Here is a 27,953-nt window from a genome sequence, read left to right on the forward strand (position 1 = left end):
CCCGACCAGTAGTCCAGTGCTCTACCCATTGGGCTACCACTGTTGTAACATGTCCGTCCTAAGACAGTCAAATTGTTGACAACTAAGGGGTCGATCAGGGCCCCTGGACACCCTTAGCTTCAACCAAGCCCTGTGATTTTTCGGGCACCAGATCTTCCTGATAAACCATAGGGGATACAGGGAAAGAGACTGGCCCCCTATATATTCCTGGCTTCCCATCTTGATGGAACTGTGTTCGAATCCCGTAGGTGGCAGGATTTCTCAAAGGTATCCCGATCCCTACTTGACGTACCATATGGATAGCACGTCATATGGATTACGCTGCCCGTAGATAGGATGTCAATCTTTGGACCCTTTGGCGTCTTCCATTATTAAAGGAGGCTAATGCCGACGCCGGGTTTCTTCCCGCCCTTACTACCCTCTTTGAAAATGCTACCTCTAGCGAAATACCTACCTATCCCTAATGGCGCACATGAGATCAGATATCGGTCACTTTTACTAGGTACGAAAAACTGTGCATGAAATTATCTCCTGCAGAATTCGTTGCGGTCTCTAAATTAATGCGAATAATTTCCAATTTATGCCCCACATGATTTTCAAATAACTTTGCTGGAATAAATGCTATAAAATTATTTTGTGCTCGCATGTCAACATGACCTTAGAGGATTCCTAGATTCGCTACTGACTTGAGTACTTGAGTTGAGTCGTACCCTTACGTGTCATACCAGTCTTAGAGTTGATTACAGTGGTTTTTAAGGGATCGTCCTCGCTAACAGAGTTCTTCCCACTCGGAAGGTTTACCCAATATATATATCGCTTCGCTACGCCATCTTAACAATCTCCCGAGCATCTTAATAGCACAGCACAATACCGACAGCGGTTCGCTCAGCCGAGCGAAGAGTGATGGAAGAGAGTCGATTGAAAGGATTTTATGGTGACGGCGAGGGGAGGGAGTTCGGTTAGAGGGTTGTAATGGCGAGATGGGAGGGGGTGGAGAGGTCGAGGCAGGGGTTGAGGAGGGGGAGGAGTAAATAGGCGAGGGAGAGAAGCGAGCCATTCTCCCTCGATCGCCCCCTTCGCTCTCTCCCCCTCGCTCCTCCTGAGGACAATCCGTGCCTTGCAAAGCGAATGTGTATATAAGCCCACGGCCATTCCGTCGAGGCGCAGTTCCGTAAGTTTTTTCACACGGGATCGTTCTCGTTCCTAGCCGGTGTCCGCCTCCTCACTCTCTCCCTCGCTCCTGTTAAGTATCCGGGAAAGGATTGTACCTCACCGATCGTCATCATCGTCAGTTCCTCCGACCGAAGAGACAACATGAAGGCCACGTAAGTCCGTTCTACCCGGGAATGGTCACCGTTCTTCCGACTCTCCGAGGGAGAGGGACAGGGGTGAGATGTCGGGGATGAGCCCCGCCTTGGTCCGAACGATCAGAGTTTTAATTAGGCAGGGATCGAGGCCCAATATCATCGGTATCCATGCCAGGACGTTCATGGTTAGGGTTGTGTCCATGAGATTGTATTCGCCCCATTTTACCGTAGACCGTTTGGATCTACCCTCTGGGCGTTATAACGAGATTTCGAATTTTTCAAAAAAATGTTCCACTTTAATGAAACCTCGATTTTTTATGCTTCATGCGTAATCGAAAGTGCCGTCTTAGTTTACGTACAAATATATGCATGCATTTTTTTTAAATTTACTCGAATAGATATTATTTTAATGTAACATGAAGCCAATTAAATGCAAAATTTTCCAAACGGAAATGGCATTTCAATGATATTTTGCAGACATCGGCGCGCCTTATATTAATGCACTTTATCGAGCAATTCTCAAATTGCATTACGGGCTTTCAACTAGCGCATTTCAAGTTGCGTTTCACCATTTTTCTATTTATTTTCTATCAGAAAATACGAGTGAGCAAAATCTCGTCTTTTGGTGAAACATGTTACCAAACCGTAGTCACCAGTACGGTCGAAAACAATAAAGTAATATGGCCGTTAAGTTTAACGCAAATGTAAGTCGCTATAGAGTGACGGAATAGGGGACTAGATATTTCCGAAAGCAGATTTTTGCTGAACGTGGTAACCTTAAACATCTGAGCAGTGGCGAAATACACTCTTCAACACTTCAAGCATGAAGCCAACAATATCCTAGGATCAATATTTTACTGCTGCAGTGTGAGCGAAGAGATTTTGCCAAAGAAGGGCATAACCTATTTGAACGATTTTTCCCATTTGGGATAAGGATTCGATTCTCCCGGGTTCCATTATTACAAATTGTTTGAATCAGTCTACAGTGATCGGGATCATAAAATTCATTTATTTTTTATTTTTTGTCATTAAAACATATCGTCGAATGCATGGAGCGGGATAGACTCGTGCGTTAACATGCTCGCTACATGCCAATGCCTTCACTCCTAACACAAAATCACGTCCAGATGGAGGTAGTAGAGACGGTACCTCATCGGTAATAATTGAGTTTTGCCATCATTACTATTATTGACTCTCCGTTATTTCCATGAATGATCGTCAATGTTGTAAGTTCAATTATTTCTACTTATATAAGTTTTCTTAATTAAACGAGAGTTGATACAGTGCGGTTGATAATTTACATTATGCATAAATTGTGTTTGAAAAAAGTAATACTTCGTGAGAGGAAGCTCCCTCGTATTGTATGACCTAATCAATTAATATTTCATCATAACTAGTTTAGTCCGTCGGGAGGAACTGTTCCAAACATTGTGGACTTCCGATAGCTTAAATTCTAATTTACCTATCATTGTTTTCAACTTTGAGGGTTACACCTTCCCACTAGTCTTCACAATGTCCCAAAAGCCTATTAAATTCCTCGCTATCTCTCTTTTCTGATTATATTTATTATTTTATTACGCTTCACGGTGCTTTTCACCAACTTATTCTAGTGTCTTTGAATTGTATACATCGTGTTATTTTAAAGGGTTTTAACGAACATGTTAACAAATTTTACTGAAGTCAACATGCATTAAATATTAGAACCGTCTGCCTAAAGGGAGAGTAAAAGGAATGGTGTTTGGATATAGTGGTATATGCATATTAATCTTAGAGGAATCAATTTGTTGTGAGGTATTCGCCTTTCTCTCCAAGTTTTATCAGGTTTCGATAATATCGACACGATTTATTTGGAGAAATATGCTAAAAAAACCAAATCTAATGAAGCAATTTCCTGAATTGATTCAAATTCCTTGTAGCTAGTCAATGTCGTGCCTTATATCCAATTAGCAACACGCGGCTACCCTTTAGTGTGCATTGTACCTATTATTTGCGGAGTCAAAACTCTGCCTTTATACCTGTTTATTCCACATCAGTGTTCCAAAATGCCAAATCGTAATCATTAAAAAGAAATCTATACACTTTGACTTTCCCGCTCGTCTTCGAATTTCACCCACAAGCCCGTAGCGCTTCATTTATCTCTTCCGTCTAGTTTCTTTCCTACATTCTTCTCCACACCCATGCCTCAAAAGCCTCCGATGCACGCTTATCCTTTTTCCTGGTATTCGCATTGGATTGAAGAAGTCAGTAAATCTAAGCGATATATTTCAAAATTCCAATTAAATTAATATTTTACATTCCATATTAATTATTGCCCACTGTTATGAAGGAGTTATAAATATGTATGATTATAGTTATAAAGGGTTATAAATATTTGTATGATTTATTCTGACGGCCGGAGAGGCTATTCCATTCCTTTTCTACGTGAACAACCCATTTCTGAAAACAATAAGTGGGAATATATTGCAATTTCATTTTCCAGTGGACTGTTGAGATGTTTCATCTCCCGACGCATTCATTTCAAGTTCGAAATGAATAAAACGAAAAAGGCATATTTTGCTTAGGTGATAAAAACACTTAAAGGTTAACCAAAGAAAAGTGTGATCTTGTGCAGATATGAACGAACCTGCACACCCTTCGACGTGCAAAACGTCTCAATCATATTTGAACAGTCGAAGAGAATGGTGGCACGATCAGAGACGATTGGATGAAATTGGAATAGGGTCCTCCGTGTTCGAAGGTGGCATTGGTAAGCTTCATTCATTGGTATTCCGGTCTCACAGTCGTTCTGTTTGGTGGTCGGAATCTAATACTATCACAGTACCCGACAAAAAGGTGATATAAGATGCCCTTCTTCAAGAGTTCCCTGACGCATTGAGTCAATTCACTTCTACACCTTTCAGAAATCCTATTTTGACCCTAATTTCGGGTCATTAGGAATAGGTGTGCATTTCTTTAGATGTTAGATTTTCTGGGAGTGGAGGAGCAAAGGGTGGAGAGAAACCTGGGGTGGGCATTAGCCTACTTTATTAATGAAAGACACCAAGGGGTAAAACAGTTTAACGTCCCATCCGACGGACGGCGCAGTTCACTTGAAATGCTTTCCACACGACAACTCAATTGATAATCGGGATACCTCTGAATAGTCCTGCCACGGTCAGCATCAAAACCCGGGCCCCTGGGGTGGGAAGTCAGTACTCTGGGTACGGTAACAACCCGATCCCTGCACGCCAGGGAATGATTCATTGAAGCATGTACGTACTCTCATTCCACCTTTACACGGCTCCGAGTGGTGGACTGAGGGAAGCACCAGAGAATGGAAAATTAAAAGCAATTGAACTGTGTTCCGTTGAAGAAAAATGAAAATTAAAGTAATTAATATCATTCATTTCTAGGTATTCCACCTAATTTACTAGGTTTCAGACGTTCCATTTCGACTAATTAACTTCCTCTCTCTTTGCCTTACGTTATTTATTTTATCATTTCGTCCTAATTTCTGCCCGACTTCGTGCTGCCGAGAAAGCCTACTCTCTTCCTTCATCTACCACCACGTTCTTCTTTCTATCATGGCCTTTAACATAGCACAAACTTTCACATTTCCTCCATCCACTTTCTCTGTCTTTCCCTCAGGAACTCCCTCTCTTCCCTCACTCTATTTAAACCTCGGCGTTTTCCTTCCCATCTGTCAAACTAATGTTCTTCACCATCCGTCTCGCTCGCATCTCCTTACTCTCCAATCCACCTATTCTCTTCCTTTTACCTTAAAGACCGCGGTTTCACAACCATAAAGCATTACGCTTTATATAAAAGTTTTTCCATACAAATCAGGTAACCAATAAGTCACTATTTACAAGGTCTTCCATTAAGTCACCTCTTAAGTCCTTGGAGCAGTTAGTGTGAAAACATAAACGAAAAGAAAATTATGAATGAAGGAAAACTTATTGCGCACTTTACACTTCATTTTATCTAGTAGGCCTTCACGAGGGTGTATGGCAAGGGATGTGATGTCACCATCAGCCATTAGAATAATTATTAATTATTATTCGGGTATCATTTTATTTTCCTTTCGGTTTGGTTACAAATTGTGTGTGGAAAAAAACTACGGATATCGATCTGTTCGACAATGTTGCCCTTATCTTCCTCGTTGTGTTCTCGCCTCTGAATATGAGCTCATACGATTGGTGCCTACCTAGTAGTTGAGGTAATTTCCATGATCTTCATGTTTCTAGTGGCTGCAAACCCATCATTTCCAATGAAAATTCACCATTTCTGTTCGATCATAACTTTCCGCGAAACGGGCAAGTATTTATATTTCCCTGAATGTTATTTAACGCCGAAAGTAGTGCCTTCCGCGCAGGATCCCAGATGGTCGACGTGCATTCAAGGTGAAGTCAAATCGTCGCTGCACACCCCCTCTCTTTTCAACTTTTTCATTCGGATTTTCGAATCAGCTATTCGTTTGAGGAACCACTGTTTCTTGAACGCAGCTCCGCAGACGTTCATAACCTACTTTCGCCAAGTTGGGTCCGAGGCGAGGAATCGCTCCAGTGTACCGAAGACCGTAATGGAGTCAACGATTGAGGAGAAAAACTGTATGGGAAGGCCAAGGATGATTTACGAGGAGCAAGTCATAGAATGAAAGAGGTGATATGACGACATTTTTAGGTCGAGAAAAACAAGGCAGATAGGAGATCTGCCAGAAACCGCTGTCAGGATAGCTAACCCATAATCATTAGGGGTTATCAATCCCGGAATTGGATTGCAACAGCTCTCTCCGTGATATACTGTTCACTGCCAATCTCTTCATTTCCTCACACAGCTCTGGGCACCTAGATTTTTCATTACTTGATTCTCATTGTTGACTCTTGCTTATTTGTAATGTGTCCTTTAATTGTGGATTTCATTAGTCTATCATGGTTCAGGAGGCATCTATTTATTAGCCGCCTTTTTCTCATGAGTGTCCTTCGTTGGTTTCTCTCTTCATTCACTCATTGAAGAATTCTTCATTTGGTGTTCTGCGTATTCAATTTATTTTCATCACTCTACGGCAGCACTACGTATATCTATTGCCTCCGACCTTCTTTTCTCAGCCGCTTCTATCGTCTGTCTCACATCCGTCGGAAAGGAGTCTTCATGAATATATTTTAGCGAACCCTTCCATATGTTGTTTCAATTTCTATTTGCCGTGAGTCGTCGTTTCTGCCGATAGAAAGCCTTATTCCTCTTTGATAGAAAGCCTCTTTTTTTCGCCCTCTATGTTCCTCTTTCTTTTTCCATCTCTGATGGTATCACTACCCAAATATCAAAACTCTCTCACTTGTTCCAGCGTATCTTTCCACAGCCTTACTCGAAGATGTTCTTCGACATTTTGACAATAGGCCATTACTTTAGTTTTAATCTTGTTTATCTGGAGGTTATACTTATTTAATCCCTTCTTCATAGTGGCCATAATCCTTATGCTGACGTTACCAATAATATCATGTTTTGTTTACATCACTTCGTGAAACTTCTACTTAATGTGTAACTGAAAACCATTATTGGTATGAATGCAACCAGGAAACATAATACTGCGATGGCTAGCGGAAATTAATAATCCCATAGAAGTCAACTAAATTACTTATTACATGATTTCAAGGGGAAAATTGCGGGAGTAAGACATATAATTATGTGATAGTGGAATCGGCGAAATGCCATGATAGAATTTATCTCAACTATAGGGAATTAATTTTGAAAAGATTACTTTTCTTGCTACTCGTCAGTTCACGCTTAAGGATAATTCTCGAATATGATTCGAATCGAGAGACCAGCTAGCAGTAATTTCTCCTCCCTCCTCACGTACAAATAAATTTACAGATTGATGCGTGCAATCAATTAAATATCTCTTGAATTGCTAAACCAACAGCTTTAACGTGAAGGACGAGGTTGGTGAGGTATTTTATTTGTCTTCCAAAATCCTGGGAGTTAATTATGTCCTTCACCAACCCCCCCTCATCTAAACCTCCAGCATATGGTCCGTGGATTCGGCAGTATCACTGAACCGTCGTAACATAAACACAAGCGGTCTTGCAATCAAAGGCCACGGCCTTCCTTTTCCCCCTTCCGCATGGGCAGCGAAGCGAAATATCCCAGCTTGGTGGGCCATGATGAAAGTGATAACGCGAAAAGATGTCTACATATCGTACATACATATAAATATGTATTCACACACTTTTCAAAGTGTGCCAAAAAATGATATGACCCACTGGTTTAGAAACTCAAGTTTCCCAACCTATGCTCAGTTTTCACGCTGACGATCTTTCACGGTATTATAAGCAGCACTCGTAGTTTTCATTCTCGTCACTTTTGAGCGTATTTGGTGGATCGGGACGAAAACTTCAGAAAAATTAACTTTTGTTTGTTGTCATTTGCATATCAATTCTGTAGAATCTACAATGCTGCACTCCGCCGATGCAATTCTATCGATATTTTGTAAATTAATGAAAGTTGTGTTTTAATTTTATACCATAAAAGGTGTCGTCAGAGTTTGTGATGATAAATGATATATTTAAGTCAAATGAGATGATTTTTCAATGAGCTGGGTTAAAAGTTAAAATGCGACCAAATAATCTCACCTAGGTTGGATCGGAATTGACTTGTAAACTGATCCTCAAGTTAAATCAAGAAAAATATTTTTATCCCACGAAGCCGCAGGTTCAAAATTCACACACCTTAGAAGAACAAATGAATCATTAAATGGAAATGTGGCGAATCTTCAACGGTATTTATGTTTGAATTTTTTTTGCTGAAGTTGCTCTTGTTTTGCGTTGTTTTTTTTAAATAGACGTATTAAGTCAAAAGTTTTAGAAAACTTAATAATAAGGTTACTTTCAAAAATAAAATTGAAAGGGAAACCGTGCGTTTCGAGAAAATAAGGCCAAAAAGATTAGTGACAAAGGGTGAATTATTGCTAATAATTATTATTTTCAGATAAAAACTGTGGACTCAGTAGTCATATCTATTCTGCTGAAAATTAAAAGTTATTAATATAGGTATTTATGGAAATTTTGAATTATTTTAGAGAGCAAAACGTCATTAACATAATAGCACCTAATGACGTCTGTTTAAATGATATTCATTAATCCATGGGAATAATGTCCGAAATCGCATAGTTTCATACATTAATAAATATCTGAGAGTGCTGATAAACGGTATATTCCCACCATATCTATTTACAAATTGCGCACGAACGGGTGTTAAATTATTTTTAATCGCTCGTCATTAATACATGAACTAAGGTTACACGATGGCTTTTGCAGTCACGATCCAACCTCCTTAATAGATAAGGACCACGCAGAAGAACTCTTTCCTTCAGAACCCGCTACTCGCTTAATTTCATTCTGCTGGAAGTATCGACTCACGCAAAGTGATGAAAAACCCTAAATAACCTCTTTAATTTCAGAGCTTTTCTGGGGACAAAACTTTCTCTGAAACCGTAGAGCGGCTGAGAGAAAGGAACCAAACGAGTTAGCATCACGCGCCAAGGGATCTATATATATATATATATATATATATATATATATATATATATATATATATATATATATATATGTATATATATGTATATACGAGTATGCGAGTATACGAGTATTTCTCGTATATATATGTATGTATATATATTGCACTTTTTGAAAGTCTCACGGACTAGAACAATAATGTATAACACTTAGCACTAGTGGACACAGACAAAATCACAGAAACACACAAAAATGAGACACTATTTTTCGAATTTTCGGTGGTCGTAGCCACCTTCATAAAGTAAGAGAGGGATAGAACTAAAGGGAATACGAGAAATGGATTGAAGGGGAAGGTGGGCAGAGAATTCGGTAGGGAAGGGTTTGGAGGGGCAGCGTTAGAGGTGGCTACGACCACCGAAAATTCGAAAAATATTGAGTCTCTTTTTTGTGTGTTTCTGTGTTTTTGTCTGTGTCCACTAGTTCTAAGTGTTGTACAATATACATATACACACACACACACACGCACACATATATATCCCTTGGCGTGTGATAAAAGTGGGCGTGTGTGTGCGTTTATGTGTGTGTGAATATATAATTATATATATATATATATAATTATTTATATATATATATATATATATATATATATATATATATATATATATATATATATATATACTCTTGTACCTATACATAGATATACACACACATGCCCACAATTATATACTCACACACATTCCTATTTGCATCATATAATAATGGAAGTGATTGAGTATAGCTTTTTTTTATTTGATAAATCGAGAATTTAGGGCTGGTCAAATTTGATTTTATTGCGTATCGTGCGATCGAAGAAATACGAGTACCTGCACCATATTACCCGCACTCGTAGTACCTGCAATTGTCAGTCCTGATATCTTAATCTATCCCACTGATTCATATTGTCATTTTAATGCGGGGTCGTAATAATGCCTTCGGTGTCAATAGTAAAACGTTTCGTTCGCTACGTTCTCCCTCTTGTCCAGCAATAGTCTTGAGTTAATTTTGCACTTTTCGTGACCTTAGAGCAGCACATCTTCCAGGAATCCTCTAATATTTCCGCTAATTTTTCAGCATTTTTTTTTATAAATCCAATAGCTTTTCTCTGAATTTTTCCAATTAGTTAGTATTATTGACATTTTCTCCCATGCATATGATCAGCTAAGTGCTTTTCGGATCTACTCAAATGCAGAAATGATATCAATGCCAGACGACCGAGTTAGAAACCACAAAGGAGTCAATTTTAAAACTTGATGGTTCTTCAAAATGTTTGGTGAATCTTTTTAGCCAAACGAGATTTTCGTTGCAATTTTTGGCGCGAACTATATTTACCATTAATAATTCGCAATACGACCACCAGAATCGCTAGACGGAAAGGGTATGTTTCCTCAGTACCTCGAATATTGAAATCCGAACCCTGAGTCGACGACTGTGACTGGCAGGATAGCACTTAGGTGCATGGATAGACAGAATAGCCAAGCTTGTACTTCTGAGTTTTCCCTAGTGTCAACCTCCAAACCTAGTTGCAAAATCCAGAACGTCAAAAACAGAAGGAAATCTCGACTTTCGGGTGGCGGTTTTTTCGAAATAATAAGCCCTCTCGGTTCGCTTGATGGACTTCGCAACCGACGAAATAAGATCCCTTCTTTGCAACGGCTGAGTAGGGAATGACGGAAGTAGAAAAAAAGAGTAGAAAAAAGCAAAGCGGAACACGACCAGGTAGCACGATTGGTGTCGATGCGGAACACTATCCCCCGACCTCGCAGCGCGGATTTAAAAATGACGGAAGCCACGGACCAGCCGCGTGACGTCGCCTTAAAAAGAGTTAACGATTCATGGCGAGCCGTCATCTAACCGATTCCCTGCCGAGTTGCAGAAGTGGTCGTCAATGCCGCTCGGCATGCCCTTCTGTCTTACGGACTCTCGTCATCGCCAGCAAGTCGTAAATACGGAGCTTAGTCCGTTGCTTCTCACGAAGTACTAGGTATGATCAAAACAAGACCGGACTGATTTTATTCTGTGCTAACCGTTCTACGGATCGAAACGAGACACAGTGCGCCATCTAGCGACACATCTGACAACTAAAATGAGAAGTGTTGTGTTCGTTTACGTCGAGTCGTTACGCAGTAGCAGCGGTACGTGTCTTAACCTTTTCGTCGCCGCGTGCGAAGGCAGCAATGAAGGAGCTAGAGGAACAGCGTGTGTGCGTCAAATTTTGTTTCAAACTTGACAAAAGTGCTACGGCAAGCCTTTTTTAATGAAACTATGAGTCGAAGCCAGTGTTTTGAGTGGTAGAGTCGTTTTAAATCGGGCAAAACCTTGACAGATGAAGATTCGCGAACGGGGCGGCCTTCCACTTCGACAGACCCCAACCATGTCAAATTGTCGAACGATTTGGTACGGGCAAATCGCCGTTTACTTTTAGGGAGATAGCCGAGGAAGGGAACATTAGTTTTGGACACTGCCTGACGGACATTTTGTATATGACGCGCGTCGCATCAAAATTCGTCCCGCGGGTGCTGACTGATGAACAGAGGCAAAAGCGTGTGAACATTTGTCAGGAACTCCTGGATCGAGCCAATGCCGACCCAGAATTTCTTAAAACCATCGTAACCGGTGATGAAACCTGGGTTTACGGTTATGATGTTGAGACAAAGGCCCAGTGTTCTCAGTGCAAAGGTCCTCATTCTCCGCGACCAAAGAAAGCTCGCATACATCGGTCCAATGTGAAGGTCATCCTGCTGTGTTTCTTCGATTTGCAAGGGCTGATTCATTACTAATACGTTCCTCAAGGTCAAACCGTCAACAAAGATTTCTACTTTAAGGTTACGAAGAGGCTGAGGGTCGCGTTTCCACCACGATAACGCGCCGGCTCACGCGGCGGTGATCATGACAGAGTTTTTCGCCGGAACCGGAACTTCCGTGATCCCGCAGCCACCCTACTCTCCAGACCTGGGTCCATCAGACGTTTTTTTTGTTTCCATAGTAAAAAACAACCTTGAAAGGGCGCCGATTCAACTCTATTGCGGACATCAAAACTAATTGTACGGCGGACCTGAAGAGGATCCCTAAGGCGGCTTACCAGGCAGGGTTCGAGAGCTATAAGAAACGTTGGCAAAGGTGTGTCTTCAGCCAAGGGATGTACTTTGAGGGCGACAAGTTCGATTAAGCTCTATCCGTCAAAATAAGCAACTTATAAAATCAGTCCTGTCATTTTTTGATCACACCTTGTACCATGTTGGTGCTCATTTTACCGCTGTCACCATCAATATCCTCACGGTTTACTGGGTGGGCTATTATCCCATCCCTAATTTTCAAATTATTTTGCCATTCATTTGTTTTCTTTCGTCACTACGTCACGGGTTACAGGTTTATTGGAGAGAAAGAACTTTTAAGCGTATATTTAAATCGATGATAGTCATGTATTTTATTAAAAAAAGGAAAAATACAAAAATACCAGTTAAAATGCTTTGGAAAAGCTAGACTTCTTATTACCATCGATAATCTACCGGTTAAGGTAGGTTAGGGATGGCCACAGGTTACTAAACGGTACAGCGATAATTTCCTTGCCTCTCCTTACATAACATCACCCAACATCTAATCCTACAATTAGTCCCTTATCAACTCCGTACGTAATTCCTTCCTCCCTTCATTCCCTCCGACATCCATATCCTCGAACTGCCCCTTCCTCGCTTGCCTAACGTTTCCCCTCTACCACGGTCTTCAATATGCCTAATTTCTGGCCTAATTTTTTACCGTACAGGTTTTCTATATATTCCATCCATCTCCCTTGAATCTTCTCTCGTTCAACTAGTGTTTTAACGTTTCTCTATAAAACTATAAGAAAAAAATATTTATATATATATATATATACAGTCATTAATTTTAGATTAAATAATAAATTAGTAAAATAATAGTAGCATATTATGATACCACAATGTCTCGATAATTCTCGATCACGAAGGTAATAGGATGGGGAATGAATCACTTAAAGTTTTCCCTGTATAGGTGACCCTCATCTTTTCCACTCTTTTGTAATCATCTATAGATTTTTTCAATTAATTTGACCTCTGTTATTATCTTAATCAAACTATTATACTTTAGATTTGGATCAAGGAGTTCTCAACACATCGCTATGCTCTGCTCTCGGCGGATTTCTTTCTTCCCTTACATTTGGCAAGAATTCGTCATGGCCATTCATTGGTCATTATCCTGTAACCCTGACTGCACCGGAAACTTTATCTGCGAGGGGAAATATTTAGTCAAATTTGAGCCTTCCGACATTCTTCCCACGGAAAAAACATTTAATAGTTCCTCCATAGTTCCAAATAGCAACGATATTAAACATTATTCTCGTTTCCAACATTTACTATATCCAAATTACTTTTCATTTCTAATAATAAAATAAATAGTAACTTTTTCCTATAATTTTATTCGAAATCTCTCGCTATGGTTATGCCGTGAAATGGAAGTATTTTCTTTAATTTTGAAGAACTTGTCGCTTATTTTCGTCGACAAATGGAAAAGAATATGCCCACTCCATAACAACGGATATGAATTTTTGAAAAGCTTACAAGTTAAACTTTCTGTCGAAGTATTAGGAAAGAAGGCCAGGAAAATGGATCCATCAGGTACTGAGAGGCAAAAGGTGCGCTTGAAAGGAGTGTGGGAGGGGAGACAGGTAGGATGAAAATAGCCTTTTTGGACAGAATAATGGGAGATAAAAAAGTCTGTTGAACTGAAGCGCGATTTGACAATGTCATGGGTCATAACTATTGTACTCGAAATGGTAAGCAATTCTTTAAAGGGCCAAGTTCTTGATAAAAACACGGCATTCTACAATATCTCTGCTGGTTCAATCCAGAATGCTAACTCTGATCGGTAAACTAGTAAAAATATAATTTCATAAAATCAGTTGAGAAACGTACTGCGTCGTTTTTACGTTACGTGTGTACGTAAAAAATAATCGATATTCGCCCATTTTGGTAGAGATAAATACAATACCTACATGTAATTTATTACCTTTAAGTCTATGGCATAGAAGGACCACAACCGCAAACTCTCGAAGTATTTAGGGTATCTCGTGTATTTTCTTAATCGCGAATTCAATGTTCTATACAGTTCATTCAAATCCCGGAAAAGAACTTACGGCAAAATATAAAGAGATCCATTCAGAGACAAAGGTTGCTGCTGTTTAACCATTACTTTTAATAATTTCCATAACTGTTCTCCAGGCATTTTTGACGTTTAATATCAAGGTAAGTGGTTGCAAAATTTCCGTTAGGATTCATAAAGAATAATTTCAAGTTTCTTCCATCCATTTTCCTGTTATTTTAACTTCATACCTCGCACTTCATTTCCTCTAGTACGTAAGGAATCCATCGCATTTTCTGCCAAATGGGATGACGATGTAGTTTTGAAGTCACCATCGCCATTCGGTCCAAGTTTGTTAATCATATCTTCTCGCTATAGGTTATCCTCAACCCCCTTCCTTGCCTACTCACTCAATGGCCCTCGACGCCTTCTTTCACTGACATTTTTCATGCCCAGTGGGTGCAATGTAATGGGGAGCGCTCGACTGTGGATGATTTCTCAGACATCAAGGAGATAGGAGAGTGATGCAGTGGGAATGAAGATCGGCAAGTAGTAAGGGGCGCATTTTAAAAGAGGTCATCCGACACCCACATCGGGTACACCCTCTTCAAATTGCTTACTCTCCAAGTCTTTTAATTGCGTCCAAACATCTCTCGCATTGTGCATCCACATATAAAATCTATAATTTACATTTGAATTGTCTCAGCACTAAGCAAATATCTCCGTTCTACATTGCACGTGTACTACTTTCAGGGTACTACTATAGATGTTCCTTGGTTGAAACATACAAGGACTCCCTAAAAACATTTTTTAGTTTAAGCTTTTTGGCAATAGTGTTTATATTCAAATTCAAGTATTCGGTGATTAGAATCGTTCATGTTTCCCTTTCATAACCTCATGAAACCAAACGAATGAATTAAATATAGTAAACATTTTTCAGAACAAATTTTCCCCGACGTTTCAAATGAGTCATTTACAAATGAATCTTGTGGTCAAAATTTAAAGCATCTGAGAAAATGAAATTCGTCATGTCACTGCGCAATAATCCCATTCCAGCAAATGGTCCGTAATGGAATTGATCGCATGTATTAACAGATTGCTGCATTTTCGCAGGGTAATAAAACAGAAAACCTGCGACCAACGATAAGCTATCTCCATCCACTGATACAGCGTTGGTCTAGGAAGGTAATCGTCGATTCGCATGGTACGTTCACTCCATACGTCTTCCTCATACTATGCCAAGAGTAATGCTTCTCTATGCAAAACAATGAATATTTTCCACACCATATTAATAGCCCGTGCTGGGATGTGACGCAGGGGGAAAGAGAAAATTAATTAGCATTTCTTCGCCGAACATACCGCTAACATAAAATTCAGAATTGATCGTACTACGTAAGTATAGAAATAATGGAGCTAGTGGGAAATATAGTCGTAGCTACTGGGAAAATATCGAAGAAAAGTGGAAATTAAAAGTTTGGAGAACTTCTGAATCCTTGAATTTAATATGGAAAATAATAGTTTCTGAGAATTATATCTCTTGCGAATGACTCAACCAGCGTTCCCTTCATTCAACTTCCCCAATTGAGCACGTCACATTCATGATGAATTTTCCATGCTTCACGGCTGGAAATTACGAATAACGATCATATGGATCACTCTGTTTACCTTGATTAAGAGAGTGACGTCAAGTGTGGGCAAAAATATTGTAGGTCAGGGGTTCCAAGCCTTTGAGTAGTATTTTTCAGCTAAGTCGGATAAGATAAATGGAACAAATAATGAGAAGTGTCCGACGGAAAGAAAACTTATTGATTTAGAGGTAAGCAAACGGGAGAATTGAGGAGGATTGCTGCAAACCAATCTTAGACTTGTTGACGGGCATACGATGCAAGTTTTCCGAAATATTTCTCATGTAAAGTTTCCTTAACCTTACTCAATCAGTTTCTTAAGTTGTGCAGTGCTGTACGATTCATAAACCCGAGTATGTGAAAAACCAAATTCATATAATCATTCCACTATTGATGAATCCATGCTGCTTCCGGGAATTCCTGGCCATTTTCTTTACACCTCTATTGTCGCCAGATATTTTCATGAGGAAATTTTCGCAAAGATTATTTATGAACATTATTAAATCATGATCATGCCCGTATTTTCTTTTTCATGGTTTAGAATTTGCCCGCGTGCATTTCAACAGCACACGTTTGAATACCTAAATGCCATTTCCGAGGAATTTTCAAACTTAACTATTTCAAAAGATTAATAAATGCCACGTTAACTTTGAGTTAAAAACTTGGGGATAAATCTTTATAATAACGTGTTCCCACTTACTTAGCCATCATGAAGTTCATAAATAACTTCCGTGTTGTAGCAATGAAAGGGTGAAGGGAAAAATAAAACTATCCCACTGTAAAAATCCTGAACTACTAAATAGGTTCACTCGAGAAATTTTATGTTGCATTATTTTATTTGGAAACCTATTTCTAGATAAATTTTGAAGTAAATTATACAAAACCTGACAGCATCTTCTGAGGAACAACTTGTATTACGACCAATCTTTTGCACTAAATTATTCACTTTTGAACTTAGATAAATCTATGTCAATCTTTCTCTCAGCCATTCATTTCAAATGTGACTCGATAAATTTCAAATTTAAATCAAAATGATTTCCTTCTCTCCGGGTCACCTTCACTGTTTTTCAATGCTATAGAAAGCGTGGTAGCTTCTGGTTTTTATTGCGAAATACGAGATGCATTGCTTTAAGTCATTTCGCAACCTCATAGAAATTGAATTAATCAATAATAAGTAACTTGTAAATTAATGGAATCTATTATTGAAGTCAGAATGATATGTGATTCAGCGACTTCAATGACGTTACTGGAGTTAAACGTGGGGTCCGTGCGTGACGGTCATACTTATTCCGTGCAGGGTACTTACACCATAAGCAAAGGAGTAAGGAAATAAACGGGTGCTTCATAACCAAATATCAAGCTCGCTTTCACTCGCCTCTGGTACACAAGTTAATAGTTGAGAATTTTCCACGACACCACAGAATTAAATTTTAACATGGTTGGATTAAATTTAAACTTTATGGAAAGCGTTTACGCGTTGATTTGAAAATCACCCTTAAGTGTTTACTTTTAAACTTCACCTTTACTTGTGGAGGTATTGCCACGTACGTTAAAGTTCTAAGACGTCTTAATTTTTTTCACCAGAAAGTTGAAACTTTTGTTACTTCTCAATGTACTGCTAATCTCCCTGCAGATAGACACATTTTTCACTAAGTCGATGCCTTGATTTTATGGCCGCAGAAAATGCTTTTCAATTAACCCCCCTTTGGCCCACTGGAAAACCGTCTGGTCCGTGGCCAAGGTTTCTTGCTTTGGGTTTGTTGTCACACGACGATTGGTTATCTTTGAACTTTCGCACCCATGGACGCGCATTTCATACATATCGATACACCATCACCGGAATATCAATTTTGACAGGCGTTAAACCACACAAAAAGAGAAAACATATGATCACGTTAGGACACTAAACGATTCCATTTTAAGGTTTGGAAACGCTTCTCTTTCCAGCGGCAGCTATAGCTTTTACGCGATTTACAGTGCAGCAATCTTTTACCTCTTTTACTCATCAAGATTCCCCACGCATTTTAAGCTCCATACCGCATTTTTCCTTCTACTTCCGATTCCGAGAAAAAAAACGCGTACTCTTATAACTTCAACGCACCTCGTAATAATGACCGCGTCGTCCTAATCAAAACTCGAAATCTACTTTTTTCCTGCCCATGCAATCTCTATACATATATTTTCTTCTTATTACTTCTCGGAACTGATCCTATCCAACTGCATTAAAAATGATTTAAATATTTCATATGTGTAACTGATATTAACTTGGTTTTTAACTTTCGGAATTTCGTCTTAATTGGAAGGGATCATGATCATGGTTTATCACGGCGCCTTGCGTAAAGAGTAGGCTAATGCCGACGCCGGGTTTCTCTCCACCCTTCATCCTTTCCTGTTCATCCCTAATGACGCAAAAGACCTCAGCAGTCGGTCGCCTCCCCTAAATATTACTACTATGAAGCCAAAAATAGAAGTGCAACGAAATTGGCAATCAAATATTCAGGAACGGATTTATATTTAAGTGAGAGGAAGTAATGTTTGAACACCATGTTTATGGGGGGTCTCATAAGAGACCCCCATTTACCTCCAAAAATATCCACCTTGAGCTTCAAAACACAATAATCGACGTGAAAATTGGCTTCAGAGATGGATCTTAACCGTTAACAAAGCCTACGGCGAGTGAAATTCACGCGTTTGCCGGGTAGGGAGGTCAGTTCCTTTCCGTATGCCGCCAACTGTTTTTCAGTAAGGTTTGATCCTCAAAAAATATAAAAAATCTTGGGAAAATATCTTAATACGCTTTAAATCCCAGTGCTGTTAAGGTCCCTGTAATTTGAATTCGGCTTAGCAATAATCATTATAGCAGTCTCGAAGGGACTGAGCAGACTATATTTAGAAGTGTAGAAAAAAGGCCATGCAAAATTCCTAGGAATCACATTGTCACTAGACAAGCATGGAAAAAGTACTTTCGAAACATCTGCGGAGCAGTATTAAATAAACTAAGGTTTCATCAACTGAATAACGGGGAAGTATTCAAATAAAAAAGTTAAGAGAGTTTCGTTGCTCGGTACTGGGTAGACCTAACCATGTTTACTCGTTCATAATTTGAGACCCTTCGCAGGACTCAGTGATGACATTAAACAGAAGCGAAGCAATGGGAAGAAAATTTACCCGTCTCCTGAAGAATTGTGATGTATGAACGGAAAGCGTCCTATTGTTTATGGAAGGTCATGTTCGGGAGGCAATGGAAACATTTAGATTACTTAACGCATTTAGAAAATGTGCGCATCCGTCGAGCTCAACGTTGACACGTAAGGAATAATACTGTTGCAGCATTGCGATGCAATACCACAGTGATAGACGAGTGAAACTGACTCTCGAGCCGATCGATTAAAGAAATAATTTCCCCACCGCACAACGCACAACTCGAGATCACAACACTGGAAAACCTCACGACTTATAAATCAATAATTACTCTAATGGCTGGTGACCCAACACCCCCTGCCACAGCCCCTCGAGGTAGTTTGCAAGGCTTGATTTATATGTAATCCTCCATGGTGCGGAGCCTGCGATTGCAAAAAATTTTCTAAGTTATAGGCATAAAAAATTATGTCAAGTGTGCTCACTCATTAGGCATGACAAAGTTTTTGTTTCCCTCTATCACCGATGGCATACTGTAAGGCTGAAGAGGATCACAACGGATACATAGGCAACAGAAAAGAATCTTCTCCAATGAGAAAGCTATATCAGAATCTCAGGGGTTGAAAAAAGATTTAATCGAATATATCCAGGGAAGGGAACGTAGATATCAAAGGCGACGCGTCGCAATTTTCAGCAATTTTTGCATAAACAATTGCAATTACCATTATTTACGCACTACTTTTGGCAAATTGGAATTCATATTCGTAATTTAAAACCCGCAAAATCCAATGACACCAAATTTTTTTGACGATTGGAACATTTTCTTATACAATGGCCAGCTCTCCAGGGGTTTCGAACCACTGTGCGACGATTTGTGGAAACTCAGATTATCATACGATAACAATTGGATCTCCAGTGGCAATGGTGAAATAGCAACAATGCTATGCTGTTTGCGCGCATGCGAGAAACTTCCAAGAGATGCAGTAGTGCGATAGGTATGGGATAATAATTAATGTGAGTAAAACTAAGATTACGTGGTTTTCGAGAAAGAGAAAGGCTAAGTTAAACGTTGAAAAAGATGGGCAAAAACTAGAACAGGTGGAACAGTTGGCCTATCTCGGAAATATTTTGGACCAAAATGGTCACCGTAGTATGGACCAAAGGAGAAGTATTGCGTTAGTTAAAGTTCTCTTTCACAAGGAGAAAGGAATTGAAGGCAAATACGTTGAGTAAGGATGCAAAGGAAAGGCTCGTCAAAACTTCGCTACGTTCTTCTAAGCCTTTAAGTTGTTCCGCGGGAATGTTGTCCACTGCCACGGGATTATTTGAATCAAATTCCCTTATTGCCCTATCTCTCTTGCCATCGAGTAAACCTGAACAAAAACTACCTTCATGTGTGCAATATTCTCCTTTATATTTAAGCTTGCTGACCCTCTATAGATCCCCTTTGTTTTATTTCATTTCTTTTGAATTTTTTCCTGGCTTAATCAATAATTTTCCCAAATTATCTTTTATCGTATGCATGGATTTTCCCTTCTAACTTTCTGACAGTTTTTTTGCATTCCTGTACAGAACACCAATTTCGCCCTTCCTTCGTATAGCTTTCATATCCTCGCAATGTATCTTTCACCATTTTTTTCACCCTATTAATCCACAGCTCAGTTATTATTAGTATCTATTTACATGCACTTATTCCGTGGTTTACTTGTGCTTTTCCTATTTACTGTCCCTGTAGTTTTTTCTGTTTATTATGACCATTTTTTTATACGTTCCCATTTTTGCTCTATTTTACTTGTCTCCTTGAACTCGCTCATAAATATTTCGGCTTTCATCTAGCACTCCTTTCTTTTCTTCCCGATTAGCGATTTTCCATTCCATTTCCATGACTGTTTCCCTGTTTCCCTCGTATCTTGTTGAATATGACGTTTTAATTCTTTGTTACTAAATTATAATTTGAATACGCATCCGCTCCCAGAAAACTATGCATTTTATTCACACTAACTAAATCGATGGCCAATCATTATATAACCTAACATATCTTTCTGAGTCACCTGGTATTTTCCACGTGTACACACCTATTATTCACGTATACATGACACCGAGCAACCATAAGGAAGAAGAGGTCGATAGGATATACGATCAATTAGAGGACATAATGACGTGTGTTCCTTCAGGAAAACATTTGATGGGCATAATCACGTTGCTTCCTGCAGGGAAAAATTTGAAAGGAAATGGGTGATTGGAATGCGACGGTAGGCGAAGGAAGAGATGGTGACGAGGTCGGGGACTACGGTTTAGGCACGAGGAATGACCGCAGGGAGAAGGCAGTTGAGTTCTGCAGGAGACAGGGGTTCGTCATCACCAACACTTGGTTTAGACACCACAAAAGACGCAGGTATACATGGAAAATGCCAGGTGACTCAGAAAGGTATCAGCTAGATTATATCCTGGTTAGACACAGGTTTAGGAACAGTGTGATAAATTCGCACAGCTTCCTGGGAGCGGATGCGGACCCTGACCACAATTTAGTTCTTATGAAATGTAGCGTCCGTTTCAAAAAGATAAGGCAGAGGCGGCGAGTTAGAAAATGGAATGTAGAAGCATGAAATGGGTTGAAAAGGAAGGAATACAAGCAGGCGGTAGAGGAAATTATGGAGGATGGTCAAGAACTAAGCACTATCGAAGAAAAATGGGAAAGTATCAAGAAAGGGGTGACTAAAGCCAAAAAGACACTATTGGAACCGTTAACGCTAATAGGACTAGGAAACTATGGATCACGGATGAGATGATTACAAAGATGGATGAGCGGCAAAAATGGAAGAATGTAAATACAGAATTAGGCAAAATGAAGTAAAAAGAATTAAACAATAAATTGAGGCGGGCAACAAATAAAGCAAAAGAAGCATGGTGGAGGACGCAGTGCGAGGATATGGAAAGTCTGCAGAGGAAGGGTGAAATCGGTGCGCTGTACAGCAAAGTTAAATCTTTATCGGGTAGTAAGAAAGGGAGATCAACGATTGCAGTTAGAGATAAGGCGGGTAAGGTAATAGTTGACGCAGGGAAGATCCAAGAGAGATGGGAGGAATAGGTAGAAGAACTGTATAGCAAAGAACTTAGACCAACAAAGTTAGACAATGAAAAAGAATATGACGTAAAGGAAGATAGCTTAGGTCCAGGCATAGTAGACGATAATATAGAAAGTGCATTAAGCGAGATGAAGCTAAATAATTTCGCGGGGGTGGATAACATTCCTGCGGAACTAGTGAAATGTTTAGGCAAATGTGGGAGGAAGAGGCTATATGGGCTCTTTCGTAGTATCTATGAGGAAGGAATCTGGCCGGAAGACTTTGTGAGATCAGTTTTAGTTCCTATTCCGAAAAAGGTAAAGGCTACATTATGTGAGGACTACAGGACAATAAGTTTGATACCCCAAGCAGCTAAAGTTGTTCTCAGGATCATAAACAAAAGGATAGAGAGTAGGGCAAATGATTACTTAGGGGATGATCAGTTTGGGTTTTGGAAGGGGAGAGGTACGCGTGATGCCATTGCAGTAATGAGATTATTAATCGAGAGGAAAATAGAACACAACCAGGAGGTATTTGCCTGTTTCGTAGATTTCGAAAAATCGTTTGATAGAGTGAATTGGGAAAACCTAACGAGTATATTGCAGAAAATAGGAATAGATTGGAGGGAAAGGAGGCTAATCCGCAACCTCTACATGTCTCAGACTACTCAGGTGCGGGTGGGAAACGGGGAGTCCGGATGGGCAGTGTTAGGAAGGGGTGTAAGGCAGGGTTGCCCAATATCACCGTTGCTGTTCAACCTGTATGCAGAGGAAATGATTAAAGAGGCATGGGAAGAACTCGAGGTAGGAATGAAAGTGGGCGGGGAAATCGTAAAATCAGTTAGGTTTGCTGATGATCAAGCTTTAGTTTGTCAGTCAGCCAAGGGGTTCCAAGCATTGCTGAGTGAATTGGAAATTCAGTGCGACAGGTATGGGATGAGAATGAATATTAATAAAACAAAGGTTATGCGATTCTCTAGAAAGAAAAAGGCTAAGCTAAACATTAAAATAGGAGGGCAAAAACTAGATCTGGTAGAACAGTTAACGTATCTTGTTAGTGTTTTGGACCAACACGGTCAAAGTAGTAGGGACGTAAGGAGAAGAATTGTGCAAAGAAGCTTTCACAAGGTGGAGGGAGTTGATGAGAGGGATGTTGAGTAAGGATTATAGAAAAGACTCGTAAAAACTTTGATATGGAGCGTAGCTATGTACGGCGTGGAAACGTGGTCTTTGAAGCAGGAGGATAGACGTAGACTGGAGGCTTTTGAAATGTGGGTGTGGAGAAGAATGGAGAAGGTGAAATGGACAGAGAAGAAAACAAATGAGGAAGTACTTGGTATGGTGGGTGAAGAGAGGGGTTTGTTGGGAGCAATCCTATGGTGGCAGGAAAAGTGACTGAAGGGGATATTGACCGGCAGCGGGATGTTGAAAACTGTAATTGAGAGGAGAATGTTGGGCAAACGAGGAAAGGGAAGGAACAGGGTAGGGATGTTGGACGGGACGAAGGGAGGAAGAAAGTACTCATGGCTGAAGAGGGACCTGATGCAAAGTAGGATGTTGTGTTTTGCTAGGGGTCACAAATTATTTAATTAGTTATTATGTCCATCCAAAAACCTACCTTAACCGGTAGATTACCTAATAAATAAAGACACCTACGCCTTTTGTGGTGTGTAAACCAAGTGTTGGTGATGACTAACCCCTGTCTCGAGTAGAATTCGACTCCTTTCTCCCCGCGACCATTTCTTATCCATAAACCGAGGTCTCCCTCCTTAATGCCCTCTCTTCCATCGCCTACCGTCGCGTTCAAATCCCCCATCACTATCAGATGTTTCCTTCCTGGAATACCTAAATTATTTCCTCTAAATGAACGTATATACTGTCGATTTCTTCCTCCCTATTATTGCTTGGTGACATGTGGGCCTAGACAATGAACAAGTTCGTTTGTTCAGCTTTGACTTCTCTATGTAGTAATGTACATAATCTATCAGTCGATTGCTCCATGTTTACTGCGCGCCTTTCTACCTTTTTATTCAACATCACTGCTGACCCTCACTAGATCTCTTCCCCTCCGCTACATATTACTCAATAACTATCGCTCCATTGATTCCCTCCATTCCTTCCACATTATTTTGCACAGGCTTAAAACATCGATATTTCCTATTCCCATCTTCTGGTTTATATTTTCTAATAGTCCGGTTCTCGGTCCTAATATTCTAAGTCCCTATTCCAACTAGTTCAACCCTCTTCTGTGCTGCTTCTGTAGATGTCATATTGTATGGATATCGTGAGATAATGACCGCTTGTTCATGGGATAATTAACTATGGTGATTTCTCTTTGTCCTCTTCAAAAGAGTTTTTAACTAGACACCCTCGCGCAAAATGCCGCCCCACTGGTGTTCCACGACTTCGCACCTGCTTCACTAAGGCTCAGACGCTGCGAGAACTCGTTTGTCTAGCACTTACCCCTCGACCTATCAGGCATGATGGAGCCCTTGATAGGAGCAATTGCAAAATTAGTCGCACCATTGCTTCCGCCAGCACAACTTAAGGTGATCAGAACGCTTAATATATACCCTATATTTAATATTAAGAAGAGTTCATAGAATTAATTCGCTGGCCGTCGGGAGACCTGTGAATCCTAGTAAGGGGGAAATGAGATCCATGCAGACAATAATTGTCTCTCAGGAGCCCATTTACCAACAGAGCACTGATAACAGTATCCATCTCTTACTTATTTCTATATTCTCCTCTACTTTTGCAGGACTCTCTGGCTCTTCATCCTGGGCTGCACAGCAGTGACATACGCAGGACGAGACTCATCTTCCAGCAGTAGCGAGAGCGATACCTCCGAGGTCAGTCGATCGTGGGCTCGATCTCTCAGTTTCGCGTACAAATCGTGGAATAAGATCACGAATGCGAAAAAATGCTTTTCCATTCGCTACTGTATTGCTTTATACGATTCTTCAGCAGCAATGTAAATTCCGCGAATACGCGAAAGGAAAATGATTACACTTGCGTGATTTATAAATGTATAGAACCCAATGGCTCAATGCTAATGCTGTTTTGAATAATCCAGCATAGAACAGCCATTTGTTGAAATATGTTGATTTAATACCCGATTAAACTTTATGCTACACCCAAGGAGTTCTTATCATAAATTACATGGAAAGTAATAGAGTAGTAGACGATCAACGGGTTATATTTGGTATTTTGTCACATACTGTTCAAGATAGTTTTGAATGGACACCGACTGAACATAGTTATATTTCTTAGTTTAATCTAACAAGATAACCTGGCACCCCAAACTACGATAAGCTAAAGCTCAATTCCACATAGATATGTATTTCCATCCTTCCTTCACTCCGTCCAACATTCCTATCCTTTTCCCACCCCTTCCCGGTACGTCTAACGTTCTCCCGTCTATTGCAGTCTTTAACGATACATCTTAAATGGAAATGCTCTGCGTCCACTTTTCCTGCCTCCTTTGGATTCCTCCCAACAATACCTCTCAAGAATGGGTCATATAGGTGTCAATGAGATTTTCAATTCCTAATGAGTAAATATATATCTTCCTCATTAAATATTTATGTTAATGTCCCATTTCTCCACCAAGAGGCATTACGCAAACTTAAACCATCACGCTAATGTAATCATTTCCCGTAATATTAACGAGGGCCTTCAGTCCTATCAGAGGCTCGGCTTAATCGTGACACGAGTGGTCAGACCGGAGAGAGGAACAACCAAACCAAATAACGTAACGTTATTTACTAACGACTCCCACGCTATTAAAAAAACCTCGAAGTTGACAGGTGTGTCATTGTTATACTGTCTTTTGCGTCACTTTGCGGAAGACATTTTTATTTAACAATGACCAATATTTTGAATTCAATAGTTTATTCAAGGAAAGCACTGACATTTCAAATTTCGTTAGTGGTTTTCAAGAGTAACTAATAGTAGGGTAGTTATGCTCCGATAACCATTTTTCACTGTGCCTATTTGAGATTTTTTGCCATGAAAATTTAAAATATTCCTCTATCTGTCTGAGGATCTGTAGTCAAAGCACTCGAGCTGGTTCGGCGGCCGCTTCCGTTCGGCCCAGTGCAGGCTCTTTCCGGCGACCAACGGGACCGGAAACGTCCATGGATACCTTCACATCTACCAGAAGAGGGCAGGAGAACCGGTGAGGATCAAGGGTGGTCTGAGGGACATCAATGGGCCCGCCGGAACTTCCTACGCCCTCGCCTTTCACCAGGGTCCCCCTACCGCTGGGTGCAGTGGGATCGGAGCAGCCATGTCGGTAAGAATAACGTAAATTTAAAAGTTCATGAGTATGACATTAAGTATGGCATTCGGTATGATATTAAGTTAGGATGTACGGGGTGTGATAATATGTTGCATTATCACACGAGTCGTGGTACATCTTATTACCATTAGTGTTTTTGTCCTTAGGCAATTCCCAATAAAATTACTGGCACCATGCACCTCTTGTACCCCCTGCTTCATTTCTTGAAGGATCCTCCCTCTCTTAATGTCCCACACCTACTTCCTTTTCCTCGTCTCTTCCCTTTAATAATAAATTAGATAATCATCTTCTCCAGGAGGTAATTATAAAAGGGGACATGGTCTCCCCTCCTGTGACCAAACTGGCTTCCTCTTCCTTATACTTCACTAAATATCTCTAATACTCAGGACTACACCCCATTTGAAACACTTGGAAAACCTCTCTCTTGCCTCTCTGCTAATGGATGGTAGTACGAATTATTTGCACAATGGATAATCTACTCATGAATAATTTAGAGATTACTGAAAATGGAAATTATAATGCTACAAGCCATATTTCAAATCATGGAATATTTTCATAATGGACAAATTTCTACCACATACTCTTTTGTTGACAAGTTCCACTGTATAGCATTTTGCTCATTACAGTTTAAGCAGCATCGACCATGAATGGGATGGCTACCTAATTAATACAATCCCAGCAGATGAGAAAGTAATTTACAAATTTCATTGATTTTTAATGAGCCCATAAAATTAACAACCAATTAAAAAAGCTGCTTTTGTTTGCAGGCCTAAATTTTACCTGTCTGTGATAATATTTTTTTAACGAGTCGATTCATGCTTTTAAGTATTTTTTGCACTGGGTTGGTTTCCTAGTTTTACCAATCACCCTGAATATGCCACACTTTTTTGCCTAATCAGTATCTATTTGACATCTGATGGGAAAGATATTAATGGAAACTGTTGGGTTTTAATTTCGGAGATCTTTCAAAATGAATCAGATATTTATTTTACAAATTTCTCTTCTATTCTTTCCCTCAAATGAATAGAATGTTGGTGGTGATATAATGCACATGGTGGCCAGATCTCAGCACTGGGGTACAGGGATCAAAGAGCAATCCACGCACATCAGCCTGGAGGAAGGCTCAACAAACTCAGTAATCGGCAATAGTGTAGCACTGAGAGAGGTGGCCAGTGGCAAAGTAATTGCTTGCTGCGCAGTGGAGAAGAACAGTGGTCGGGAATAGAACTATATGGGTTGGAATCCACAGCCGACACCTGATGGAAGTACCAATGCTAATTGAATCAACATTGTGTCAACTGCACTTTCAATAAAGAATATGATCTCAATTCAAGAGCCTTAAGTCATTTCCACAAGTGCATTCTCTGTGCTCCAAACTCTTTTGACTGTGAAGGAGGAGAATGTTAGATAATCTTCAATTCAAAAATGATACAAGGGTCAGGGAAGGATACAATCTCAAACTCTGGAGGCAATTAGGATCAAGAGGATGCTTTCAGAGAGTGGACCTTCAGGGTATAATGGTGGTAGGTAACTAAAAATAAAAAACAATGATTAAATACATTCTCATATGCCTGGGAAATTTAGCACACACCTCAACCTCCCCTTTAGACCAGTATCTACTAAAATGCAAGGAAGGTCAACTCATACTATAGATTGTTAAAGGAATAGCCTTCAAGCCCATTTTTTTTAATTACACTATTCCTACCTCCCATTCATTCTCTTTTATTGAAAGAAGGGAAACAGCAGTTTCTGCAACACTTTTAGAAAGTAGGCTAGCATACCAGCACTTTCCAAAAGAGAGCTCTCTATTGAAGTGCTGACTCTGTTAAGGCATTTATGTTGACACGTGTGTGTCTTTGAAATCTATGTTGCCTAAAAACAAATTAATAAACGCAA

General features: G+C 39.9%; 1 protein-coding gene across 1 annotated transcript; it reads left to right on the top strand.

The window, feature by feature from the left end:
• Positions 1 to 1,149: 1,149 nt before the first annotated feature.
• LOC139698168 (uncharacterized) lies at positions 1,150 to 27,385 on the top strand. Its single transcript, XM_071597095.1, has 4 exons — positions 1,150 to 1,325; positions 24,516 to 24,606; positions 25,809 to 26,051; positions 27,085 to 27,385. The coding sequence occupies exons 1-4, from the start codon at positions 1,315 to 1,317 to the stop codon at positions 27,280 to 27,282; spliced, it is 543 nt and encodes a 180-aa protein (XP_071453196.1). The 5' UTR covers positions 1,150 to 1,314; the 3' UTR covers positions 27,283 to 27,385.
• The last annotated feature ends 568 nt before the right edge of the window (positions 27,386 to 27,953 follow it).

The sequence above is a fragment of the Hetaerina americana genome, unplaced genomic scaffold (assembly GCF_022747635.1).
Source record: "Hetaerina americana unplaced genomic scaffold, ioHetAmer1.1.p SCAF_8, whole genome shotgun sequence".
Taxonomy (NCBI): Eukaryota; Metazoa; Arthropoda; class Insecta; order Odonata; family Calopterygidae; genus Hetaerina; species Hetaerina americana.

Excerpts from the sequence above, each read along its gene's own strand:
- LOC139698168 (XM_071597095.1), top strand. Across the intron at positions 24,607-25,808 it reads GCGAGAGCGATACCTCCGAG|TCAAAGCACTCGAGCTGGTT; the intron begins GTCAGTCGATCG and ends GAGGATCTGTAG. Across the intron at positions 26,052-27,084 it reads GGATCGGAGCAGCCATGTCG|AATGTTGGTGGTGATATAAT; the intron begins GTAAGAATAACG and ends TCAAATGAATAG.